The 26,473-nt window shown below is 36.4% G+C and overlaps 1 protein-coding gene across 2 annotated transcripts; it reads right to left on the reverse strand.

Moving 5' to 3' along the window:
* Positions 1–1,463: 1,463 nt before the first annotated feature.
* CBLL1 (Cbl proto-oncogene like 1) lies at positions 1,464–15,491 on the reverse strand. 2 transcript variants are annotated; one of them, XM_052001589.1, is made up of 6 exons: positions 14,688–15,491; positions 10,636–10,803; positions 8,035–8,132; positions 7,375–7,458; positions 5,609–5,682; positions 1,464–5,039 (listed from the first exon to the last, which is right to left on the reverse strand). In XM_052001589.1, the coding sequence occupies exons 1-6, from the start codon at positions 14,698–14,700 to the stop codon at positions 4,004–4,006; spliced, it is 1,473 nt and encodes a 490-aa protein (XP_051857549.1). In that variant the 5' UTR covers positions 14,701–15,491; the 3' UTR covers positions 1,464–4,003. The 2 variants fall into 2 exon arrangements, with proteins under 2 accessions (XP_051857549.1, XP_051857548.1); XM_052001588.1 differs by having other exon boundaries at positions 8,035–8,135.
* Positions 15,492–26,473: the final 10,982 nt, after the last annotated feature.

Here is a 26,473-nt window from a genome sequence, read left to right on the forward strand (position 1 = left end):
TAGCATTTTTCACCAGAGAAGTGATGGACTGAGTGCAGATGGAAGCAATTTCCTTTTCTTGCCTTTTAAAAACATGGCTGATGAAATTTGCTTTGTGTGACTTCTTTGTAATCGGTTTTGTGTTTCTTCCCTTCTCACTAGGTAGGAGAGAATTTGGAATTGAAAATGAAATAACATTTTTTTTTTTAAGTAAAATCATAGAACCTATGCTATGTATCTTTATGTGTTGAAAGGATTTTAATCCAATGTATGTTGAATGTAGAGGGCATTCAAAATTCTCTTCAAAACAATGATAAAGATGAAAGAATTTAAAGTTTTACTTTAGGAAATAAAACATCCACCTGATGTGAGACAAAAGACTTGAAAAATTTACAACTTGGGTCTGAGAGGAGTAAAATAACTTTTCATTTTTAGTCCATTTACGCATCAATTACTTGTTGAATTATATATATTGTGAACATTTCCATTTAGCCATATTTACTTGACAAATTAGGTCATATACACAATGATGACCAATAGTATATCATTATATAACAAATCTGGCATAGAGAAGAAACCATTTTGCTATTTTGATTAACTGAATTGAGGAAGATGCTGAACTTGATTCTGATCCACTTTTTTCCTTCCAAGCAATTCAATCTAGAGGTGAAATCATCCAAAAAAAAAAAAAAAAAAAAAAAACCCAATCCCCAATTTAACTAAATGAACAAACACAATGGAGGGGATGTCCTTTATTCTTCAGTCCTATCTGGCTCTTTGTGATGCCATTTAGAGTTTTTCTTAGCAAAGATACTCGTTTGTCATTTCTTTCCCAGCTCATTTTACAAAAGAGAAACTAAGGCAAATAGGGTTAAATGATTTGCCCAAAGTTACTCAGCTAGTAAGTGTATGACGCTGGTTTTTAACTCAGAAGATGTCTTCTAATTCTAAATTCAATGCTCAATCCATTATGCCACCTAGCTTACCCTTTGAGCCATTATAGAAATGTTTAAAGATGAGGCTTTTAACAAAAACAATCATGAACTCAGAAACATATACAACATACACACACACAATCACCCCAGACATTAATCACAGCAAAACTTTTCAATTCTAAATATAACACACTACAGTCACTTAATCTGTGGGTTTTAAAGGGAAAAAAATTCAAACACTTATTTCTCCACACGGATACCACTGAAATATAATTATATATTATTTAATAACTTTGTGCAAAATTTGTGGGGTATTTTAACAAGTTTTTTTAAATAACAGGTAAGCTGAAGAGATTTCATTTCCCCCACAAAAAAACAAAACTGTTTTGAATATATATGTACCAACAAAAGGTATTCATAATAACTGAATTGCTGCTTTTTATATTCAAAGAAATATAAATTCAGCCTCAGAAAGTTAAGTTCAACATAAGAAGATTCTGAATTATCCCAAGCATATTGCTATTTGGTAAAAACGCATCTAGGCAAAAATCAGTATTTATGCTTCCATTTTATTGTTTTTAAGAATTAAACTGCCACCTCAGTAGTCTTAAGAGCAATATAATGAAACATACATACATCTTAGTTTTAAAGGCTTCCCTGAAATAAAGCTGGGTTTCACATGTTTAATCTTTTAAAAAAATTCTAAAGATTTTGTGTTACATTTTCACCCACCCACCCAATAAACAATAACCAGTTGTATTCAAGCCCAATATCATTTAAAAATTGTCTGCAACAACATATTCATTTGATATGGCTCCCTTTACTAGAAATATACACATTTCCCAAATTTAACTGCAAATAAGCTATCACTGAAAAAAAAGCCTACTTCTACAATATGTGGGATTTATCATGATACTAAATTTGTCTCCAATATGTAAGCTAAGTGGTTTCAGACTGAAATATAGTTTCAAATTCAATTCTAGGAAATTCCACATTAGAAAAATCATGAAAACTGACAAGTCTTAAAAGTGAATTACACTATTTTGTGTGTGGAAGAATGTGACCTGAAGCAATAATCTATTTAACAGCCCTTAATCAAAAAAGGGTGGGGAATGGGCAACTTCAAAGGGATAAAAGGGGAATTTTGCTCAAGTCCAACTGTCTACCAGAAAAGAATGGAAGCGTTTAACAGCAGAACTTGGCACTATTTCACCCTCACACTTCTACTAACAAGAATTTCTCTTTTTCCTACTAAGAAACATCACATTAATATGGGAGTCTAACAGCTAATACGAAATTATATTTTCTCAATAGTTAAGTTGTACCTGATTCAATTTTTGCATTATCTATTTCAGGCAAATGAAATAAAGGTCATTTGTATTAACTCTAATTTCAACTCTTAAGTTTGGGAATGCTTTTACATCTAATTAACAAGGTGAGAAAAGCTTTTCACCTTTTCAGCTATCTGGCTGAGCAATCCCATTAAAAACAGTCACTTTGCAACAAAGGATAAAACCAGCAAACTGATAAGACTCCTAAGATGTATGTGCTAAATGTATATACTATAAAGTGTCTACTGAATGATCTGTGCATACCATAAATTTTGTTTGTACCATACAGCACTGTATAGGAAAAAAAAATCTTCACATGGTTTACTTATAGGACATTCAACTATATCCTAAGGAATGTTAACTCATACCTACTTAAGTTTAAACTAGTAATTAATAATCTAAGTTGGACTGTGAACAAGACCCTGTAATGCAAAAACTGACTCTAAAAAGGCACATTATAAAGTATGGACATTCACCTAACTTTACTATCATTTTCTTTTTCCATATGTGGGAATGAAGCAATTTAATACAGCTCACTAACTCCATATTAAGTTGTTTAAAAATTAAGGTTAGATTGTTTTACCATCAGGACTCAATTAGTCATAAATTAGTACTCAAATTAGAGGGGGAAGCCCTATCAAAAAGAACATAAAACAAGCCTGAGTATTTGTTTATATTTCCAGAATAATTTCCTTCACTGATATATTACTTAAATGCCTTAAATGATATTTAAACTCTAACTTGAAACTCTATAAAGAAGAAACCACTCAAGCCCCAAACTAATCGCTACTTAGGAAAAAGGGATTTTTGGTAATCTATATTGTTCTAAATCTTTATCTTAGGACAAATAACCAGAGTAGGACATACATATTTCAACTGAATGCTATAATTTAAACAATTGCTATAAAATAATCTGAGATTAGACTTATGAATGTGGTACACTCTATGAGTCCAACCATTAGTAAACAAACAATTGCAATGGCATCACCAGCTTGGAGCCTACAAAATCTTACTTTAGCCCTGACTTTCTGAACAAGTAAAGGATTTTAACATCATTAATATGAACTGTTGTTATTATAGTACTACAATTTCAATATATTTGGTGCTCCTGAGGTTGCCTAAAAATCAAAGGCATTTAAGTGAAGTGCAAAACATACTGTGCCTATGACTTTCAGTGCAGTGCCTTGAATGTGGAAGAATTGTACTTTACCATTAGCTGTCTGCCTTATAGTAAACTCTAGAAAATTTGTATACTCGTAGCATTTTATTGTAACCTTTGGGAAAATATTAGTGGCAAACATATGGTTTTAAGAAACAGTATGCAACTCCACTTAAGTTCACATAAAAAATAGCATCTTTTACAACCATATTGAAATTTAATTATTTTACACAGGTTAACAAAATGTATCACAAGAAAAACTAAACATTGGATTTAACAAAAGCAATACTTCTGAAAGTGGTACAATGTCTGATTTTTTTTCCCAGGAAATAATATTACAAAATGATCAACTCTGGGGCCATTTACCACACTAGGGGCACAAAGTTGTTAAAATATACTTGTGCTCTACTGAGCCACTTATCTGCACTACAGTATACTTGAAGTCAGTCCTAAGGTCAAGGCTTAAAAACATTTTAAGATACAAGACCCTAAGAGTGTTTTATAGCCACCTCTGTAAGAGGTGTTTTTCCTCCCTCAAAATGCATAAAGTTCCCTCCCTCCCCCAACCCTCACTATATCTTCAGTTCAAAACACTACTATCATTGGTAATATGGTCTATATCTTGTCTGATCAGGATGATGTGGTCCAGGAAGGGGGGCTTGAGAGGGTGGACCCTGCATTCTTGGAGGCGGAGGTGGCCCTCTTGGTGCAGGCCATATACCAGGACTCATTCCCCCTGGCTGTGTGAATGGAGGGCTTAGAGTTCCTTGATCTTCAGTGAATTGTGGTAAAGAGTTAGGATTATAGTGGTGAGGAGGGGGGGCATTTACAGGGGGTCCACCATGTTGAGGAGGAGGAGGTCCTGGTGGAGGATGATTCATATATGGTGGCATCTGGGCAATGATGTGTCCAGGGGGTGGGGTAATTGGTGGTGGAGCAGAGGTCATTGGTGGAGGAGGAGCTTGGCTATAAACCATATGAGGAGTACCTGCTGCCTGGGGAGGATGCTGCATTGGATGGCTTATTGGTGGTGGAGGAGGAGGTGGTGGTGCATAATGTTGCTGTGGAGGCATAATATGATGAGGGTGAGAAACCACTGGTTGACCCTGATATTCAGGATGATGGTGAGTAGGTGCTGGGGCTGGAGGTGGTGGTTCTCTGGCACCTGAATTTGAATCATCCTGAATAGGGACAGTTATTAAATTGCTGTGTTTTCTTGTTGAAATTCGAAAGGTTTCCTGACTGACTGAACGAGGTGGAGGTGGAGCCATTGACAACTCCGCAGGAGGAGCTCGAATATCCTCATGGGGTTGATTATAATGCTCATGTGGCACATGCTGCAAAGGAGGCGGTGGCATCATGATGTGCTGCTTTGGCGGAATATGGCTCATATGGTGCTTATCTGGAGGCATTATAAAGCGATCAGGAATTTCAGCTGGTGGTGGGGCAATAGGAGGATGAACATTTTCAATTGGAGGACGAGTAACAGGTTTTGCAGCTCTCATATGACGGTGGTTGATGTGAGCCTGTAAGTCTCTTTGAGACAAGTACGTTCTTTTGCACCCTTGAACAATGCTACACATGAAGAGAGAACCCCGCATACACTGCTCAATTCGTTGCACAGGATCATTACAGCTAAATTAGAAGAAAATACATTGGTTAACCAATAACAACAACTTCCAATACTGTACTTTATGTAGCAAACAAAATCCTACCTCTCATCAGATACTATCAATAACTAAAAGGCTAAACTAAATGGGAATAGATAATTGAAAAAAAGGAAAACAGAAATGTAAATGGACTGGCAACAAATAACTTCTTTCTCTCAGGAAGTACAGGACTTTCTCTCAACTAGGAATAGGAAGAGAGGCAGTCTTTTCTAGATATTCCAAACTGTACTAACAATTTTTTTCTGGAACCATTAGCATCCGACCCAGAGGATCATAGCCAAAGAATCAACCCGTGTGCAAGTATCTTCATTCCCAATCTGATCTTAGGTCTTAAGAAGCCTAGAGTTTAAAATGCAGTATAGTACATCAGCATCGAAAGTGGTTTATCAGCTTAACTTTAACACAATCTAACCCTTATTAGTAACTTTTGTAAGAGGGCTTTAGTGAAAAACCTCAAGGCAAAAACACAATGCACTTCAACCAAATCAATCATTATAGCACAAAAACTTTTGTTTTAAAATTTAATGTTCTTACCCTGGGCACATCTTATCTGCCTTTTTCTCATGCAAAATAGCACAATCATAGCAAAAAACATGCTTGCATGGGATCTGTAAACAGAGATCATAAAGTCATCATCTTATATTAATTTATAATTTTTCTATAAAAAATTCTATCAAATTTATCAAATACCAATGACATGGAAACTCTAATAGCTTCATTTTTCTGTACTATTTTTCCCTAGATATTATAAAACAATATACCATTTTCTTTAATTAATTTAAATCTATTTAATATACATCTTATTTTTCCTTCCAAAAAAGTCCTATTTCCAACAAAATATTCTTCTCATTTATCTCACAATAAAAATACAGCAATCAATAACCAGTCACATACCAACTGAAAGACTACCTTATTCTGACAGAACAATTATTATTCATTATTCCACTTTATAGTAAAACAAGCAGAATTTAAAAGTTACTATTTAAAATTATCTTTTTTTTAGATGAAGAATTTAGGGATGAGGAAAATAATGTTTAAACTTCACCACTTGAAAAATGAAGACAATGTTGTTTGAACTCAGTCCATTAGATTATAAATTAGGCTTCAATAATACAAATCTTATATCCTGGATATATAATGCTTTGCAACATCATGTGAGAACAATATTGCTCTTCCATAAATTAAGGAATATGCAAGAGTATATTAATCTAAAACAAATTAGTTGTTATAAAACTATCCCATGAATTCAATTTAGTATAGTAGTTGAGCACAAAACTAAAGTAACTATCTTCTAAGGAACAGAATTGACGCATTTGCCAGTCGATATATTTATCTAGAGAAGAAAAGGTAGTGGGCCAAGGGATGAAAATGAAGGAGGAAGATAGACAACAAGAGGAACTATCAGGGATAAAAGGAATGAAGGAAGATGAGTTCAACTCATAAACCATAGGAATGAGACTCCAAGAGAATTTCAAAGTCACATTTTGTTGAATGAAAAGGAAGTAGAACAAAAAGAGGTCAAAGGGATTCTGCTGGTCATTAACAAATAGCATTAATGATAAGATATGCATAAGATACTATTATAAGCTAATAATGAAAAAATATATGCATTATTACTTTATAGGAAATTAGAAGGTAAAAGTAACTTTTCTTTTATATCAATCATAGTGTAGACCATCATTATGGCTGAAATGACTGAAAAATCTGAAATGGAACTTAAGCAATCTAAGCCTGGAGTTAGGATCATTTTCTCAGTGAGACGTAGTGAACAAGGTATTGAACTGCAAATAAAGCATGACACTTTAAATGATGCAAGGCTTTAATATCTATGTAATAACAGCATCTGTTCAAAAGAATAATCAAGTTTCTATTCGATTTTAGCAAAAAATGGGGAAAGAGCCATCAAAATTAAGCTTGGTTTTTAACACCGGATCATGTCCCCTTAGTTGGTGGAAATTCCATGCCTATCCATGGTGATAAGCTTTATTGGGATAGAGTCTTTGGTAGAGGAAATGTGAACACATGTAATTTTGTGACTGAAATGGGTTAAGCCATGAACAAAATATGTGCCCACAGGCAGGACATCCTGCAGAATCTTATATAGGGAAGGGAGAATGATGGTAGGATTTAATTGTACCATTTACCTGAGGACTTAACCCAGAGGAACCAAGTGCCTAACGAAGGCTCCCCTAGAAAACTTCTCCAGTGCCTACTCACACAGGGAAGGGCAAAAAGTATATAGTTAGTATAGGGCAGATTTGATATATATCAGGTAATCCATTTAATTCAATAATACTTACCATGCGCCCATAAATTTTAATAGGTAATCCACACTTATCACAGAAATGAACTGGAGTATCATCCTTTTCACCTAAGATGTTTATCTGTTGAAATGACATTATTATTAGATTGTCTTCTTAAACTAGATTAAGAGTCACTGACAGTATCTAATATGCTAGGGTCTGTTTTACAAATGCTAATTTAAAAATTAATTTATATGAATGCCATGATAGCCATTAAAAGAAGAGTTTCTTGTGGAATTATTGTGCAAGGGATTATATTTTCTTTTTCTTTTTATCTTAACCATCACCTAGTACTATACATTACACACAATAGAAATGTTGGTCAAATAAAGGAAAATATTAATTTATATGTAATTTATCCCAAGACTATCTGTTCTTCAAAATATTTTAAATTACATTTATGAAAGCATAGCACAATAGACAGAGGATCACTCTTGGAATCAGAAGACTTAGCCAGCTAAGTACTGCCTTTGACAAATACTAACTATCTGATTATTGATAAGTTTCTCAATCTCTCAGTGATTTAGGCAATAATCTAAATTAAAGACAAACTATTCACTTAATAAATTAGAGTGATATTTACACTGAGTTTCCCAAAGATTATAAATCACAACAACCAAAAAAAGTACACATCTATGTATATATAAGAAGTTGTACCTGAAAATCCCAAAAAATGTGTCCAGGAAACCTTCGTTGATTTCCAAACATGTCACCCCCTTTACAGTCATACCGTTCTTCTTCATTATAATCAAATCCTTCTGAGGAGAAAAAACAAATGTTACCTACAAATTTTTTAAACTGAATTCACTGATCATACATACACCATATAAAATAACACATTTAAGGACAAGAAGTACAACCCTCATTTGTGACAGCATGGCATAGTGATTAGAGAACCGATCTGAAAGGCAGGAAGACCTGAATTTAGGCTCTGCAGATGACACACTGGCAAGGTGTCCCTAGGTAGGTAAGTCCCTAGATAAGAGATCATTTAACCTCTTTTGTGTCACATCACTCTCTGGACTTTATATTACAGAGAAGATGCCAATCTGCATGGGTCAAGGAAGGAATCTCCATGCCAATGAAATCACAGATCTGGTCTCATGTTATACTTTTATAATATTCACTGGAGTCAACGCTATGTTCAAATCTGGCTTCAGTACCTAACACTTACTAGCTATGTGATCCTGGACAAGTCACTTACCCTTAAATGCCTCACATATACAAAAAAAGATATATCTCAGAAACAACCTGTTTTTCAAAAGGAAAAACTAAGATTTTTTTTTTTTTAATTCAAGAACACTTTTCAGGGATTCTTTCATTCCTAAGTCCTAAGTTCCAAGACAGAATTATTAAATAAAAGATTATTCCACAAAAATGAAAATAATAGTTTACTAGAAAAACTCAAATGCCACTATTCTTTTTTAACTATAACCTTTGTGATAAGAGGGGAGCCAACAGGGTGTAGTGACTAAAGAGTGGCTCTTGGAATCAGAAGATCTGAGATCAAGAATTACCTATATAACCAGAGCAAGTCCGTTAACCTCTCAAGTGTCTGATTCAATTTTACAGAATCTTACATTACAGATGGTTGCCATTAACTCCACTGCTTTTGGACTTCTCTGAACCTTTCCACATCCATTCCCTTTCCCAGGAAATTCATCACTGAGAAATTCTGGTATGTTGCCAGATTGAATCTTCCTAGTATTCACATCTCAACAAAGCCCACTTTATGCCTAAAGGTCAAGATTACGAGTTCCAGAGCATGTACTTAGTGAGCTCACTCCATCTTCTTGAGTTTTCTTCTCACTTTCTATTAACCCAGTTTATGGACTTCCTGGAACTCATCATTTAGGCCCCTTTCTTTTTTAAGCTTCCTTGTGTCTGTAATCTTCCTCCATTAGATTGTCAGTTCCTTGAGGGCAGGGACCATCTTTGCTATTATTTGTATCCCCAGAGCTTAGCACATAGCAGGTATTTAATAAAAGTTCATTTACCACATGGAAAATGTATCTTTTCCAAAATCAAGAGCAATTTGATGTCACATATACAACTGCTCAATATAGGACAACTTTGGAGAAACATCAAGGGCAAGGGGACTCAATTTGGAGGGCTTAGTTTAAATAATCATCTCATTTCATTTAAAAACATGTAATTGACAACACTACTGATTCTAATTAGAATTCAATTCAATTGAAGGGCAGCTAGATAGCACAGTGGATAGAGCACCAACCCTGAAGTCAGGAGGACCTGAGTTCAAATCTGGTCTCAGACACAACACTTCCTAGCTGTGCTCTTGGCAAGTCACTTAACCCCAACTGCCTCAACAAAATAAAAAAAAATAATAAAAAAAAAAGAATTCAATTCAATTTCAGAAAGTGAAGTTAAGAGAAGATTTCTGCCATGACTTCTGGAATAGAAACTAGAAGGATAACAGCCACAATATATACATTTCTAAATTAGTTGTGAGCTTGGCCTAAATAGCCTCCAATAAAAAAAACAATAAACATGGAAAAGTACTGATGAGAGAACTTACTAAAGGTGGTACAAAGGCACTACTATTAAGCTGCATTTAAAAAGGAAAAAATACACTAGAGTACAAAATTGGAGCATTCTTAACAAATGTGATCCAGTGGTAGTAGTAGTTTCTTGGAAAATTTCTCAAAAGTTTCTCAAATCTACTATATTATTATATTCATAAGTCTCATACCAACTATGACTTAAAAACAAAAGCAGGGATGGAGGACAATATGCATTTTTAACACCAACTAATCTCTGAGGCAGCCAACAGCAAAAACTTTTCAGACTATATAAATCTACCATTGCCCTTTGTGTATCTGTGAAGTCAATGCAAAAACCACATTTTCTCATCTGGGAATTGCCTGATCAAATCAAGTCCTCTCCCAAGGAGTTTCCTATATATCATTAGGAAAAGACTGCATTTCAGGGTAGGAGATCATTGTCTTTGAGTGTTAAGATTAAAAAGTATATATATGGTAAAAGTTGAGAGTAGAGAGAAATTCTTAACAGATTCAGGATTTTGTTTTTAAACTTCAACATATATAAACATTAAAAGGCAAAGTAAAAAAAGAAAAAAATCAAAATAAGATTGGAGAGAATAATAAAATGGTATAACAATAAGAGAAGGCAATGGAAAAGATTAAAATTGCATGGGCTGCATTGTGGGAATTACACATAGGCCGGATGTTACTAGATAAGAGACAGTAACGTGACAAGCAGGTATTTCAAATACATTACCTTCATCACCAGGTTGTGTCTTAGAAGGCATCCTATTCATAGTCCTTGGAGTTCGGGGAGCAGGTTTGGCTTTGTTTGTCTGTTTGGAGATTAGCTTTATAGGGATTCGTCTTCGAACATCAAGACCACCCAACGATCCAGAACTATTAGTGCCTTGCAAATCATTGTCTATATTAAAATAAAAGTGACTTCTTTCAGTTTTCTCTCTTAAAACATTTTGCGAAAAATATGAAATAACCTATCAAATACCACTGCTTTAATGTCAGAAGTCCTGATTTTAAAAACCATAACCACATGTTTAGTTGCAATTTTTTCTATTTTCTGTTCAAAACTAGTATTTTATATGAGATGCCTGAATATTGTCATGACAATTCCTCACCAATTTGTTAATTCCATGAGAGAAGAGATGTCTTAATTTTAAAATTTTGATTTCTCTTCCAGCTTCCATAAATTCCCATCCTAATACCTTATATCACGATGCAGAGATGATGCCGGGTTTTGTAAGGTTACTCCAGTGGAATGAAAGATCCTACACCATGTTGGAAAGACTTCAAAGATAAGGTCTTTGATAGGTTGTCATTTAAGGACCAGCCTTGCTAAGTTTGTAAACATTAATTACTGAACAAATGTAGTCATTAGGTGATGAAAGTCTACGGCCACAGCAATTCATAAGCTATCTGCATCGGATAGCAGTGACCCCTCCCACAGAAATGAAATCCTGGATGTTTTAAAGCAGACAATATTTTCCTATAAATAATATTTTAATATAATAAATATTTAATATAAGAATCATTTTTCCTAGATAATAAAATTTTTCCTAGTACAGATCTATGTATTTGGCAAGTGATTAATATATTTATAAAATAAAAACAGAATTTTTAAAAGGGACGTGGATACAAATATTAGATAAATTATTTTCATGTGCAGGCATTTTATTAAAGAAAGGTAAATCATAAAACATTAAATAGTAAAGTACTACCCTTAAATAGCAAAGTAACTAGAACCATATTCCTGTGGTACAAAAGGGTAAAAGAAGAAATAAGATATATCTAAAAATAAATATAATATTAATCTAAAAATTTAAAAATGAGGTATATCTAAGATATAAGGCATTCCTACATCTATACCATAGCTCAAACTTGCTGCTAAGCAATATTTTTTTCCCACCCAAAAAAGTAGGTCGAGAAGTACAACATGACTATGAGGACAACTAAGTCTAAATCAACCAAAACATGCTTGCTTGGCCCCACAAATCACTTATTTGCTCAATTACCTGTAAAGGTCAATATTAATAGTTAAAAAAGGGGGGGGGGGACCCTTATCTCCAAAACACATTATTGCACAGGTAGAGAGATATGTACTTCTAAATGTGTATTACAAACATTATTTCCCAGAAATAACTATTTAATGCTGAGATTTATGAAAAACAAGTTACTTTTTACTTATAAAACTAGGCTAAATTTCAATTAATTAAAATTTATTTTTTAAATTACTTTTGTTAAGTATTTCAATAAGTTATTGTGCTATTTAAGGATTTTTAGGATAGCTAGCTAAAACTGTTCAAAATGGATTTAGGTAAAGCCTTCTTGAAAGAACTAACTTCAAGATCATATTTCTAAGGTTTCTTATAAGTAAAAGCTGATGCTCAAATCTACAATTCAGTCTTCTAATCAATAGGAATCTATGAATATATGGAGGGGGAGATTGAAGACTTAAACAGTGGACTTCAAGAAGCATTTATTAAATGCCTGCTGTAAACTAGGGACTATGAGTAAATACAAAAACAAAAACAAATGAAAAGCCCCTGCCTTCATGGGAAAGGAAGAAGGGGAACAATATTAATCAATAATCAATCCACAGATATTTATTAAAATGCTTTTTATTATACAGCATTTAAAACATACACAGATAAATAAATACAAAGAGAAGGTAAGCATCAACAATTGGAAAGATAAAAGATTTACTTACTAAAGGAATTCCAAGAAGTAAAATGGCAACAAAATAATTCAAAATATTTTTCATTACCAATTTCTTAGCATTATTTTATAACAACCATTCCTTAACAAGACATGGTTTTAAAATAAGGTGGGGACATTACAAGAGTGACTCAAATAACAAGGACAAGAGGAAAAAATAGTATCAGACACAATAAAAAAAAATTCTAACCAAAAATTTCAGTCTATTTCCATAACACTTTCGATAAAAGTTCATTCAAATCAATTTATTTCATTTTTACCTTTCACTTTTGCTACTTTTCCTAGTGAAGGCATTTAAAAGCTTCCACAAGAGCCAAAAGTCAGGTAAAGAGAACTGTTAGTATTAACTTTTTGGTTTTTCCCCTTGCTTAAACCTAATTCTAATATTAAAAATTCAAAATTATGCTTCTCTCATAACAGTATATATTGCTACCTCTTCACATCTAAAGTGAATACTACCCATGGTTTAAGTTTTATATGAAGCTAAAAAGCCTCAACTAGTGTGTCTGTATACAAAATAGCTGAAAAAGTTCTCTGGTTATAGCTTCAACTGGTAAAGTCCTTCAGTTCTTTATTGAACTGCTATATCTTAAGTTGCACTATACCTTAAATTGAAGCTCATAAACAAAACTTGTTTACTATTACTAAAGTTATGTTTTCCCATATTTTCTAAAACTAGAGTACATTACAAATAATGTACATTTCTTGCTATAAATCAGTAAGTCAACAAGCACTTATTAAATGCTTACTTCGTACCAGGCACATGTGCTAAACTGGAGAGATACAAAGAAAGGCAAAAACTAGGTCCTTGCCCTCAAGGAGCTCACATTCTAATTAACTTTTTCTTGCAAAAACTTTGATAAGGAGGACATAACTTGCGATAAGAAAACAATGTTTGGCCATTCTATCATAATTTTTCTCAAGCTCGATTTAAAACTATTAGGATCATCTAAAACATAACACGACCCCCATAAAAAATATCTGCCTTTCAACAGACGTCAGTATTTTACTACTTTGGGGGGAGGAGCTCAGTGGATTGCTCGATGGGCACCGAGTCGGGAAGAACAGAGTTCAAAGACAGACACACACACACACAGAGACACACACACACACACACACACACATGCGACCCTGGGCAAGTCACTTGTTTGCATTAATTTCAATGGAAAAGGAAAAAGCAATCCACAAAGGGACTGACACAGCTTCCCAACAAGGACTAAACATACAAAATTTTACTTTCGAGGCTACAGATCCTACAAGCATCGCTTACAAAGGGCCCAAAAAGCAATATTAACAAACTGGCTGAGAGGAGACATAGTTGTTGATAAACCAAGAGTCAAAAAGGAGGAAGCGCCCTCGGTTTTAAGTTCCCAACCGCAAAAGGCCCAAATAGCAAGGTTCAGTGAAGAGAAAAGGGGAGTAATGGTGGGGTACGGTTTGGACTTCATACAAAGACTGCGCTAAAGTGGAACCTGAGATCATATCCGGCTCCTTCACCCTACCTACAACACACACGGGACCGACAACAACGAAGCTGGAGGACAACCGTAGCATCCGCCCGCGACTACGAGGGAGGAAGAAAGTGCAGGAGCGTCTAGCCTTAAGTCTCTCTACTACCACGGAGCCAGCGTGGGGCTCCCTAAGGTCCCCTCCCTTCCCCAAAGCCCTAAACCGACCGGAAAACAGTCCCGGCCGGCACAAACCGCGAGACGCCGAAGATAGGGGGAAGGAGAGCAGAGAGGGAAGGAGGTCTCGAGAAGAATACAGTGCCCCCCCATCCCCCCCACGCAGCCCCCGGGTCCCACGCCGGACCGAGGCAGCGCCGAGGCTGCAGCGCAAGGGGAGGGCGGGGGTGTGTGAAGGGAGGGGTGTAGGCCGAGAGATATCAGGCCCCAGCCGGGCACGGCCGAGAGGAAGGAAGGAAAAGAGAGAATGGGAGTAGGTGGAAGTCCTCCCTCGCCACTGCAACCCATCCCCTCAGGACGAGCCCGGTTCCGCTACGCCAGCCGGGCGACGGCGGGTCTCGGGCCGGCCGAGGGGTCCATGTAAACGAGACCCCCCCCTCCACCTCCTTACCAGTGTGGTCCATGATTCGGCTCGAGGTGCACTCTGGGAGCGGAAGTCAGCGGCACCCGAGTCGCCACGGGCGCGTGCGCAAAAACCCGACTGAGCCCAGTCAGCGGAAATGAGACGAAGATGCCTTTTGCCGGGGACTGGAAAAGGAAAAAGTTCGGAGGAGTTTGGAACGGGACAAGGGAGAAAAGAAAAGGAAAGTGGGAGCGCACGGAAACGGTTTCATGGCAGAGAAGGTCGCCTGGGCGGCCCTCTAGGTCCAGAAACAAAGGTCCATCCTCCAAGATCAAACCTCTTCTCCCTTTGGCGGGAGAGAGCGGATGGAGATGGACGGGGGCGGTATTTCCTGGTCGAGGTACTTCAACTTCCGACAGCCTCCGCGGTTTCTCCCGACCTCGCGAAGACTGGCCTCCTGGGAGTTGTAGTTTGCACTGAATAACACCCTCCCTCCTCCCCATCATCACCATACACACATACACACCTCACCCCCCTTACCTCCAGCCTCTAGCCTCCAGCCTCCTCTCCCTTCTACACACTCCCCTCCAGCTGGCTGTTCTCCGTGCGCAGGCCCAGCCGTTAGGGCTTCTCAGCTCTCCGCGTTCCTCCCTACCGGCGGCGGAAAACTCGAACGAGTCTTGAGAAGGCGTGGTTGGACGGCCGGCTGGCCCGAGGGTCCCAGAGGCTGCGTGCGGAGATCCGGGCGGTGAACTAGGACCTGTGTGCTTTTGTTTCGCGTTTTGTTTTCGCCTTGGCTTGTGGGGCTGGTGGGCGAAGCACTCAAGAGACCGTGCCGCTTCCGCATCCCATAACTTAATGAAAGTTAAAAAAAAAAAGTTTATGTACTTGTTTGGGTTTTACTTTTTCCCCTAAAGAAAGTCCTGGGGACGCTGCCCGAGGTCCCCAAAAGAATTAGCTTCAGACCAGGAATAAGGGAGTTTGGAGTGCTTGGATATAGGTGCCTCTCCATCCCCAATACCACCTCCATATATCTCTTCTTCCCCCATCCCCCACTGTAGTGTTTTTCTTTTCTAAAATATGATCATTCTCTGTGAGCAGATTTCTTGGGTGGCTTCTGGAGGCAGCCTTAGTTTCAGTTTAGAATAATAATCACCTCAAATGCCGCCAGGTGTTAAAATCCAAGTCCTTAATTGTCTCCTTCAAAATAGCCCGTGGGTTCCAAGAGCTCTTGTTGCTAATCTTTTGCTAATTCAGCTTCACCTCTCTTTTTCCGAATCCCCAGTTCTGCTCTGCCTTCTCAGTCTCTCCCACTGACTAGTGCTTGTCCTTTTATATGCTCTTTTAGAGGTGTGAACTCAAAGGTTGACTCCTCTGAGAGAGTGGGATTGGGGGTTTCTGACTTGTGAATCTGGAAGGCTAATGTGTGAACTCTGAAAGGTGTGAACTCAACTAGAGAACTGCTAAGCACGATGCTAAAATTAGACAACTGGCATCACTTTGTAAGAATCCTAACACCCCACCCCTGTGCCTTGACCTGGCCTCTAAGTATTGTACGGTTTCATGTTCAGGACACCTGTTTTGACTTTGAACAAGATACTACATCTCTTGGCTCTGGGCACTTTCTTTGGCTGAATCCTATACCTAAATTCCCTCCTTTTTCTACTCCGCCCTCTGATTTTGATGGCTCCAAGTTCCTTCTAAGGTCCTACCTCCTGTAGGAAGGATGAGTTAAACTTTTAACCACGCTAAAATTATAGTGATCAATAAAACAATTCTTGGCTTTTGTGGACTTGGTGATAAAAAATCTAAGCCTAAAAATCTCTTTTAAAAAAAATTGCCTTAAAACGATGAAATAGATCCTACACTCAAGAGTTGTGTTTAGTGGGGTTTTTTTGAGGGGAGGGATTTAAAGGGTGTGTAAACAGGAGCTTAGATGGAAGGAAAGTAGAGACAACGCTCAAATTTTGTGTAGCATTGTTGTAGGTGGATTTTATAGTCTATTTGACTATACAGATTTGTTAATAGTGAAATTTTTTTAAAAGAACCAAAATTGAAACATAGAAGAGCATATAATACACAATGGTAACTTGGCTCAAATGAAGATCCTTCTAAGTAATTTTTCCCTTTAACTTAAAATAGACATATATACATAAACATTTTAATGGTCAGCTTCTGCCTTTCCTGAAAATTATAGGAGAGGAATGGGGGGACCAATTGATTAAAAAGAACTTTAAATATGATCTTTCATCTTAATTCATTCTATAAATGAGTAAATTGACACAGATTAAGTGATTTGTGGGAAGGTCACATAGGTGAAATTTGATCTCTGCCTAGGGCTTTATCCATTGAAACCAAGTGTAAAATCTTACACTTAGTAAAGAATAATTTATTACTGAACTTTTGCATATACCACTCTGCATCTGCTGCTCTGCCTGGTTTCAACTTCACTGAACAATTCGCCCTTGAATTAGAAACCCTCTGGTCTCCATACCCCTCTTTCGTGTCTCTTTTTCTGTATTGTTCCCTCCCCCCCTCCAAATTGGATTGAGTCCTTGAGAGCAGGGATTTTTAAAAAAATTATGTCCTCAGCACTTAGCACAGGTTCTAGCATGAAGTAAGTGCTTAATAAATTTTGATTGGATTGGATTCTCATTAAACTTATCTTATTAGATTTGGCTCAGTGTTCTGTCCTGTCAAGTTATTTTTTAGTCATGTAGTAAATATCACCAGTTAGCTTTGTGTTATCTGTAAATTTATTCAAAGTATCGTGTCTTTGTCTTAGGCATTGATAAACATTGCGGTATAATGGAAAGAGACCTTAGGTCTAACATTTGTGTGTTTTTGGTCAAGTTATTTCTATTTTGGGGGCTCTCAATATTCTTAACTGTACAACAAAGGTGTTGAACCAGATTCCTTTCAAGTTCTCTTCCAAATCTAAATCTTTGATTCTGTGTTAAGCATCACAAGACCAGTTGAATTGCTGAATGCCAAAGAAGATGATTAAAATATATATATCAATCACCTATTATTCTGTGGGTTTATCAAACCTAATTGTTAGGTCTAGTCATTGAACTAGCTGTAAATTGATCTCAAATCTACCTATATACTATTATCTAGTTCTCACCTCTTGGAGTAGCATAAGAAACTTCAAATGCTTTGCTATAGAAAATGCAAGAACCAGACCAAATGATGAAGATATTTAACGAGCATTTCTGAAAATGGAATTCAAGTATATAAAAATGCAGCACATATTGAGATAACAATAATGGAATGGGGAAGAGAAGATTTGACCATGTCATTTACCTACTCCTTAAATTCCAGTAGCTTCCTATCACCCTGTATCAAATATAAAATCCTGTGTGGTATGCAGAACCCTTCACCTGCTTCCTCTTATCTTTCTAATTGTCGTACTTTTACTCACCTCCATATACTTTTGAGTCAGTACCATTGGCCTCCCTGGTATCATTTGAAGTTCAATTGCCTTTTTCACTAGCTTTCCCCTAAAACTGGAATGCTCTCCCTCATTTTCAACCCCTGATTTCCTCAAAGGGATTTTTACAGGGATTAGAACATTTTTGTCATAAGGCATCTGGCTTCAAGTCTCAGCCAAAATCCTTTCTACAAGAATCCTTTTCTGATCCACCTTAATGCTAATGCTTCCCTTCTATTGATTATATTTAATTTATTGCTGGTACAGCTTGTTTATACATATTATGCTGTGTCCTCCATGAATGTCAGCTCCTTGAGAGCAGGGATTATTTTTTGCCTTCTTTGTATCCACAGAATTTAATATACTTACTGGTATATAGTAGATGATTAATAAATAGTTATTGACTCTCTAGAGACCTATCAAAAGGGAGATATAATAATGTGGAAATTCATAAATAGTATATAAAGCACTTTCACTATTATCAAAGCCTCAGTGTTCAAAAAGGCAAGTGATTTCAAGGATCCCCTTTCCTATTTCAATAAGTTTAATTTTTGTCATGTATGCTGTTGTTTCTATGTAGTTTCATCCTTTTGCTTCTCACAAAATTTCAATCAACATAACTACATAGAACATAATATATTGTTTGGAGAAGTTTATAATGCCAGATCTTGCAAATTAAAATTGACAAAACTGGAACAACTGTGACATCCTCTGGGATGTAGAAGTAGAAAATTATAATTTCTTGCTGCTTAAGATCAGATTTAATTATCTGGATTTATATAAAAACCCTTCACTGATTAGGAGAATCAGGTTATCAGTATCAATAAACATTAAGTACATACTATGTGCCAGTGATTGTCATGGTCTAAAAATTCAAAAAGAGGCAAAAAGCTATACTACCTTCAAGGAGCTTGCAATCTAATGTGTAAAGGAGAATGGAGGTGGGAGGGAGGAGAAAGGGGAGGAATCAGCCATTATCTATAGAGTAAATTTCAGATTCTTTAGTCCAGCTTTCAAGATTCCCTGAAATTTGGTGCATCATACTCTACTATTATACTTCACTGTAAATTGTAAACCCTTGGAAGGGACAGGGGAGGGAGAGTAGAGTTAACTACATCCTGATTAAACTTTGGACTATATTATACCTAAACTTTGTACCTTTCCTAATTAAGGTTGACAATGGGAACAGGATGGGTTCGGTTAGAGGTCACATCATTCCTGGCAATGGTTTTACCACATCAGTTACGATGTATGATTGTGGTAGAATATTATTGTGTTATAAGAAATTATAAAGGCAATAGTTTCAGAATGCTCTTCACCAGTAAACAATATTTGGTTGTCGAATTGAGAAATGTTCAAACAAACACAATAACTTTTATTTCCAGTCATGCAACTACCATCCTGTCACCTTTTAACTAGACCTTTTATCTAGTTCCTCTGCCTTATCTCTCTACTTCTCAATCTATCCATCACACAGCTATTAAAATAATCTTAAATTACATGTCTGGCCCTGTCATTCTCCTGCTTAAAAACCATTACCCATAAATTAAAATGTAAATTTCTTAGCTTGGCATTCACATTGTCCACAATGTGGTTCTAATCTACCTTTTCAATCTTATTTTAAATTATTCCATTATGTAGGATAAATTCCAAACAAATTGGATTAACAGCTCTTCCCTGATCTTTTTTCTCCTAGGTGTCCATTCTCCCTAACCACCCCTTCTACCTGGAATACAGGCCTTCCTCAAATTTCCCTCATTCTTTGAATTCAGCAAATATAATAAATTCTAATGTACCTCCAGGTACAATGCTGAGTAGTAAAGATGCACAAAAATAAAACTTTTCATGTTGTCATAAATCTTGCTTTTTAATGGCAAGAAGCAACATATATACAGATAAGTAAATAAACACAAAAATTGAGAGAATGAAGAAAAGCCTTGCGGAGGAGATGATATCTGAGCTCTTGACAAGCACCAAGAATCCTAAAATGGGAAATGCTAGGAATATGCCACGGTGGTAGAAGATTAAAGTGCCATATGCAGGGAAGAACAATATAAGTCCATTCTGGAAAGATCATTTAGAGCCGGATTGTGAGAACCTTTAAGTCTCTTCAAAGGAAGTTGTGTGTTTATCATTGAGGCTGATTAAGCTTCTTGAGCTGGACAATAATATGGTTAGACTTAAACTTTAGAAATACATATTTGACAGCTATGTAGAGGATGGATTTGAGAGAGAGTGTGAAATAAGATCAATTAAAAGTATCTTGCAGTAGTCTAGGCAAGAAAAGAAGTGAATAAAATGTCCATATTCATATAAACAAAAACATAATAGGATGTTTTATAGTGGAAAAGAATTGGAAGCTGAGGGAGTGTCTTTCAATTGGAGAATGATCAAGTTACTGATGTAACAAGTATCAGGCTCTGAGAGAGTGATTCTCAATGAGAAAAATTCACATAAAGACATTATCATAGTCACAAAAGCCCTTTATTGTGGTGAAAAGACTCACAGGCTAATCACAATAATTGAGCAGGGTGGGCTATGAATGAAGGAGGCTATTTAAAGGTCTGAGGCAAAGGCTAAGGATGGGGTCTAGAAAGTTAGGGAGGGGTAAAGAGAATCCTGGTTGAGAACAAAATGGAATGCATATTATGTCTACTTCAGCACCTGCATGATGGGATAGGAGGAAATAGATGAGAAAGTTACTTCAATCCTACAGGTTATTTGTAAGGAAAATAGCAGGCATGCTAAGGGAAGATGGATCCCTTATCTGATTTGGGAGATTGATGCCTTAGTCACACTGACAAGACAGTCCTAAGAATTTAGCTTCTTTTGTGTGATTAAAGTTGACAATGGGAACAGGAAGGATTCGGTGAGAGTTCACATCATTCCTAACAATGGTTTTAGCTATGATGTATGAGTGTGATAGAATATTGTTGTGTTTCAAGAAATAATAAAGGGAATAGTTTCAAAAAAATCTTCAATGAAATATAAACTGATGCAAATTGAACAACAGCAATAGGAAAACAGTCTACACAGTAATAGCAGTAGTGTAACAAAAATCAACTGTGAAGGACTAATTCTGATTAACACAATAACCAACCACATTTTCAAAGAACTCATGATAAAATGTTATCCACCGCCAGAAGGATGGACTCAACGTATGAACCAACGTGTATTTTTTTTTCGTTTTTTTTTTTCTGGGGGAAAGGGGAGAGAAAAGTAGGAGGAATTTGCCAAATGCAAATATTTGTTTTGCATAATTACTCATTTGTAAAGTATTTTGTTCTTCTAGTTTTTTTTTTTTTTAATTGGATGAGAGTGAAGGGATACAATCTGATCCTGAAAATAAAATTTGGCATTTTTTGAAAATAAAGAAAAAAATGCCAGGCCCTTTGATCCAGAGATTCCATTGCTAAGCATATAGTTCCAAGGTGGTCACTAAACAGAAAGGCTCTACTTAGAGCAAAATAATTATAGCACCATTTTTTTGTGGTAGCAAAAACCTAGAAACAATGTAGGTACCCAATTGATTAGATAATGGCTAAATTAAACTGCTATGCATGAATGCAGTAGAGTATTACTGTTCCACAAGAAAACAATGAATATGATAAATACAAAAATGCATAGAAAAATTTGTAAAAAAAAAAAATTTTAAAAACAATGCAAAATATACAGAGCCAGGGAAATAATATATATCATGACAACAATGTAAATAGAACAATCATCATAAAAGGATCAAAAGTGAATGTTATAATATGAGGATGTATTCTGGTGGAATTGGATATCTTTGACAAAGAGAAGATCTAATTCAGTTCCAATTGATCGATGATGGACAGAATCAGCTACACCCAGAGAAGCAACACTGGGAAATGAGTGTGAATTGTTTGCATTTTTGTTTTCTTCCCAGATTATTTTTATCTTCTCAATCCAATTCTTTTTGTGCAACAAGAGAACTGTATGGTTCTGCACACATATATGTATCTAGGATATACTATAACATATTTAACATGTATAAGACTGCCTGCCATTTAGAGGAGGGAGTGGAGGGAGGGAAGGGAAAAGTTAGAACAGAAGTGAGTGCAAGGGATAATATTGTAAAAAATTACCTATGCATATGTTCTGTCAATAAAACATAATAATAATAATAATAAAACTTTTAAAAAACTGAATGTTGTGAAATTATAAAGAATAAATAAGTCCTCAAAAAAGGAAGATATGTCCACCTTTCCACTGCTGAGTTCAGGGTACACAGATTTGGAACATGCCTATGATGTTAAAAAATTTTTTTAAACATATTTATTGTTTTTCCTTCTCTTTTTAAAAATAATTCTTTTAAGGAATAACTTTCAAGGAGTTTGGAGATGGAGAGATCCAGAGGAAAATCTAGATAATAGAAAAGCAAAAGTTATCAATGAAATATATTTAAATATAATTTTGCAAGAGATAATGATGATCTGAAAAAGAATAAATGCTGAGTAGAGAAAAGGAGACAAAATTGAGCTGATGTGAAGGCAGAATCTACAAGATATGGCAAACTAACAAGGAATCAATGAGGGAGTAAGAGAATAAAAAGTCAAGGATGACTACAAGGTTGCAAACCTGGTGTGTGAAAGATTGATAGTATCCTAGATAAATGATAGACAGACAGACAGATAGATAGATAGATAGAACAAAGGAAAAATAATCAGTTTTGTTTTAGACAATGGATCTGATATACTCTGAAACATCCAGCTAAATATGTGAAACTGGAACTGTGTGAAAGATAAAAGTCACAAATGCATCTAATGAGATTTAGGAATCATCTGAATAAAAATGATAATTGAATTCAAAGGAATTGATGAAATCATGAAGAGAGAATAGAGAGAGAAAATCAATGACATATTCCTGGAAACTCCCATGCAGAGAGTGAGAATTAATATTCAGCAAAAAAGACTGATAAAGAGATTAGTCAAAGAATGAAAGGGAATCATGTCATGAAAACACAAAGGTGATGGCAGCCAATGTTACCCCCAGAGAGGCTTTAGAAGTTCAGTACTGCAACTTGATCAATCAGCCTAGAAGCAATCCGATGGGAGAAAGGAATGACAATTGGGAAGAATAGAGTAGTATGCAGCTGGGATTACTGAGATATCCCCTGGAGAGGTGAAATCTATTTCTGTCTGGCCTATAGATCCCTTGCCTTCAGGCACAGTAGGCTTGAGCATTTCACTTCCTGAAAGTGCTTACAAAACAGTGTCTATCCATTCACTGAGGTGGGAAACTGGGGAATGTGTAGATAATATCCCAGGCACTAATATAGGTAAACAATGTCTTATCACCCAGGAGACATAATAGCATCAGGCTTACTGATACAGACTCCTAATAGGCAATCTGGTACTCCTAATAGGCAATCTGGTGATAGTCACCCAGATTCTGACTCCAAGCAACAAAATCCAGGAATATTCTGGACTGCAATTGTGACAGCTGATCATCCTATGCTCACTGTCTATATAAATGACATATCATTAGAAGGATTGAGAGACACAAGTGCAGATTGTACAGTCATTAGAGGTGTTAACTGACTCAGTCACTGGCCAAAGATTAAGGCAGACACCTACATGTCTGGAGTAGGAGGATCAATAGCAGTTGGAGTGCTATCCCTTTGAGATGGATATTTGAAGGTAAAACAGGAGTTTTTACTTCTATTGTAGTTGAAAAAATCCCCATCAATCTGTGGGGAAGAGACATTTTACAACAGTTAGGATTACAAATGAGTACTTTGGTTTTTTTGGCAGGGCTGCTGTTGAAGACCTGCCAACATTCTCACTTGTTCCTATCCAATGGAAAACTGATACACCAGTGTGGATAGAACAGTGGCCCTTAGGTAGCGATAAAATTCAGGCCTTATTAGATATAGTACAGGAGCAACTCAACCAAGGACACTTAGAACCTTCTCTAAGTCCTTGGAATTCCCCAGTGTTAGTTGTAAAAAAGGAATCTGAAAAATGGAGGATGCTCACTGATTTAAGAAAAGGGAATGAACAGATGGAAATTATGGGAACTCTTCAGCCTGCACTTCCATCTCCTACTCAGTTGCCTAGAGAATGGCCTCTTTGGGTTATAGACATGAAGGATTGTTTCTATTCTATCCTTCTAGATAAGGAGGATATGAAAAGATTTGCCTTTTCAGTGCCCAGCGTTAACTTAGCTGAGCTTTATAAAAGATATGAATGGACAGTTTTGCCACAGGGAATGAAAAATAGCCCCACTATGTGTCAAATGTATGTTGCTGCTGCTCTTGCTCCAGTAAGAAAAGCATTTCCAAAAGTTATGTTATTACATTACATGGATGATATATTGGGATGTGCACCTGAGGAGCAGATGTTAGAAGTATGTCTACAAAAGAGGAATCTAGAAGCATAGTAAAAACCTGTACAGCTTGCTTTCCTTTCCATGCCCCTATGCTCCCTCCAGGGAAGAACCCTCGTGGTTTGAGACCCAATGAAATTTGGCAAATGGATGTGACCCATTATAAATCTTTCAGTCATCTGTCTTTTATCCATGTTGTGGTAGACACTTTTTCAGGATTCACTTTTGCCATACCAGCAGTAAGAGAGACAGCCCGAGTGGTCACTGAATTCCTCACGCAAGCATTTGCCATTATGGGTGTGCCACAAGCAATAAAAACAGACAATGGTCCTGCATATACCTCCAAACATTTTGCACACTTTTGTGCACAGTATAAGATTTTACACACCACGGGCATACCCTTTAATCCTCAAGGACAGGCAATAGTAGAGAGAAACAGAGACATTAAGATGCTGCTCCAAAAGCAAAAGAAAGGGGGAACCACAAGTAACCCTAGAGAGCTTCTAAATCTGGCCCTTTATACTATTAACTTCTTGATTTTTGACAAAGATGCACTGGCTCTGGCAGACAGGTTTTATAACCCACCAGAAGGGCAGTGTCCAGTGCGAGCAGCTCCACTATCTTTAGATAATCGCCAGGTGATGTGGAGAGACCCAAAAAGTGGTAAATGGAAGGGACCAGATAGGCAAACTGCTTGGGGGAGAGGGTTTGCTTGTTTCTCTACAGATGGGGAAGGAATCAGATAGGTGCCAACAAGCTGTATTCGCCTTGTCCATCGGAAAGAAAAAGAGAAGACCCTTGAAACGAAGGAGAAGACCCAAGAAACATCAGATGATATTTGACTCATGAACCCCCAAAATTGTCAATAAGATGGCTACAGGACTTCAAAACTGTAGGAATCATTGGATTCCCTGACACATGAAGTACTGGACAATAGATTGGTTTTGGACTATTTCTAGGACTTATGCACATGGATAATTCCTCATGTTGATTCATGTTGTTTGCTACATCACTATTAGCCTGTGTTATAGTACTATGTGCTTGTGTAATACTCCTATGCTGATGGATTTATATATACCTGTTTCAAGTGAGACCCTTCAGTCCAGAGGAAACCTGTAACAATATCTGGTTTTGTGTTCTCACCTTACTGAGAAGTCAGGGAGGGCGTGACCACCTGTGTTCTAAAACAAAGGAAAGAGGGAGATGTAGAAGGCTGGAACTCTGGAGAAGTACACTTGAAACAAGGTGTTAACTCAGTGGAATTGATGAGATAATGGTTCTCTAGTTCACATATATCTAGTATGATATAATGATATTGTCAAACTAGAGTAATTATATTATTATATCAAACTAAAATGATTATATCACATCAAACTAGAGTGATGATATTGATTATATCATTATATCAATTCCACTGAGTTAACACCTTGTTTCAAGTGTACTTCTCCAGAGTTCTGCCTCCCTACACAAAGGGAAGAGTGAATCCAGGATAAGTTGATAGGCTGTGTCAAATGCTATCAAAGAATCAAAAAAGAAAAAGGATTAGGAAAAGGCCATTAGATTTAAACTAGATGATCTCTACTCTTTATATCCTAAATGATAAACATAGATAGTAGGTGCTTGATAAACATTTGTTAAATTGAAAAATAAAAATAGTAGGCTAATGGGCATTCTTCCTATGTGACATAGTTCTCCTTTACTTAGTAAGGAAGGTTAAGTTGTCCAAGGACTCAATGTCTGAGAAGTAAGACATCTGGTGAATGCTTTCTATGCAACCGGGTAATTCTCTAAGAAGTTTGATAGGTTGTTCAGACTTAGAAAATTCACATAGGCAGCCTCTGTATTATCCTCCTTTTGGAGCATAGTGCCCCATATTCTTTACCAATTCAGAAACTTGATAGTCTGCAAAGTTTTTTTCATTAATATGTCTTTTAAAAACAGTTTTTTCCTAATATATTTTATGAAATCTTCTCCTATGACAAAACAACAAATGACAGTATATGCAGTATTTTTCCTCAAAGTTCCCCATTGAAGACAACTCTAAAGCCAGTAC

This window comes from Antechinus flavipes, chromosome 5 (genome assembly GCF_016432865.1).
Source record: "Antechinus flavipes isolate AdamAnt ecotype Samford, QLD, Australia chromosome 5, AdamAnt_v2, whole genome shotgun sequence".
In the NCBI taxonomy this organism is placed as follows: domain Eukaryota; kingdom Metazoa; phylum Chordata; class Mammalia; order Dasyuromorphia; family Dasyuridae; genus Antechinus; species Antechinus flavipes.

Excerpts from the sequence above, each read along its gene's own strand:
- CBLL1 (XM_052001588.1), bottom strand. Across the intron at positions 7,459-8,034 it reads ACATTTTTTGGGATTTTCAG|ATAAACATCTTAGGTGAAAA; the intron begins GTACAACTTCTT and ends TCATTTCAACAG. Across the intron at positions 5,683-7,374 it reads TTAAAATTTATGGGCGCATG|ATCCCATGCAAGCATGTTTT; the intron begins GTAAGTATTATT and ends CTCTGTTTACAG.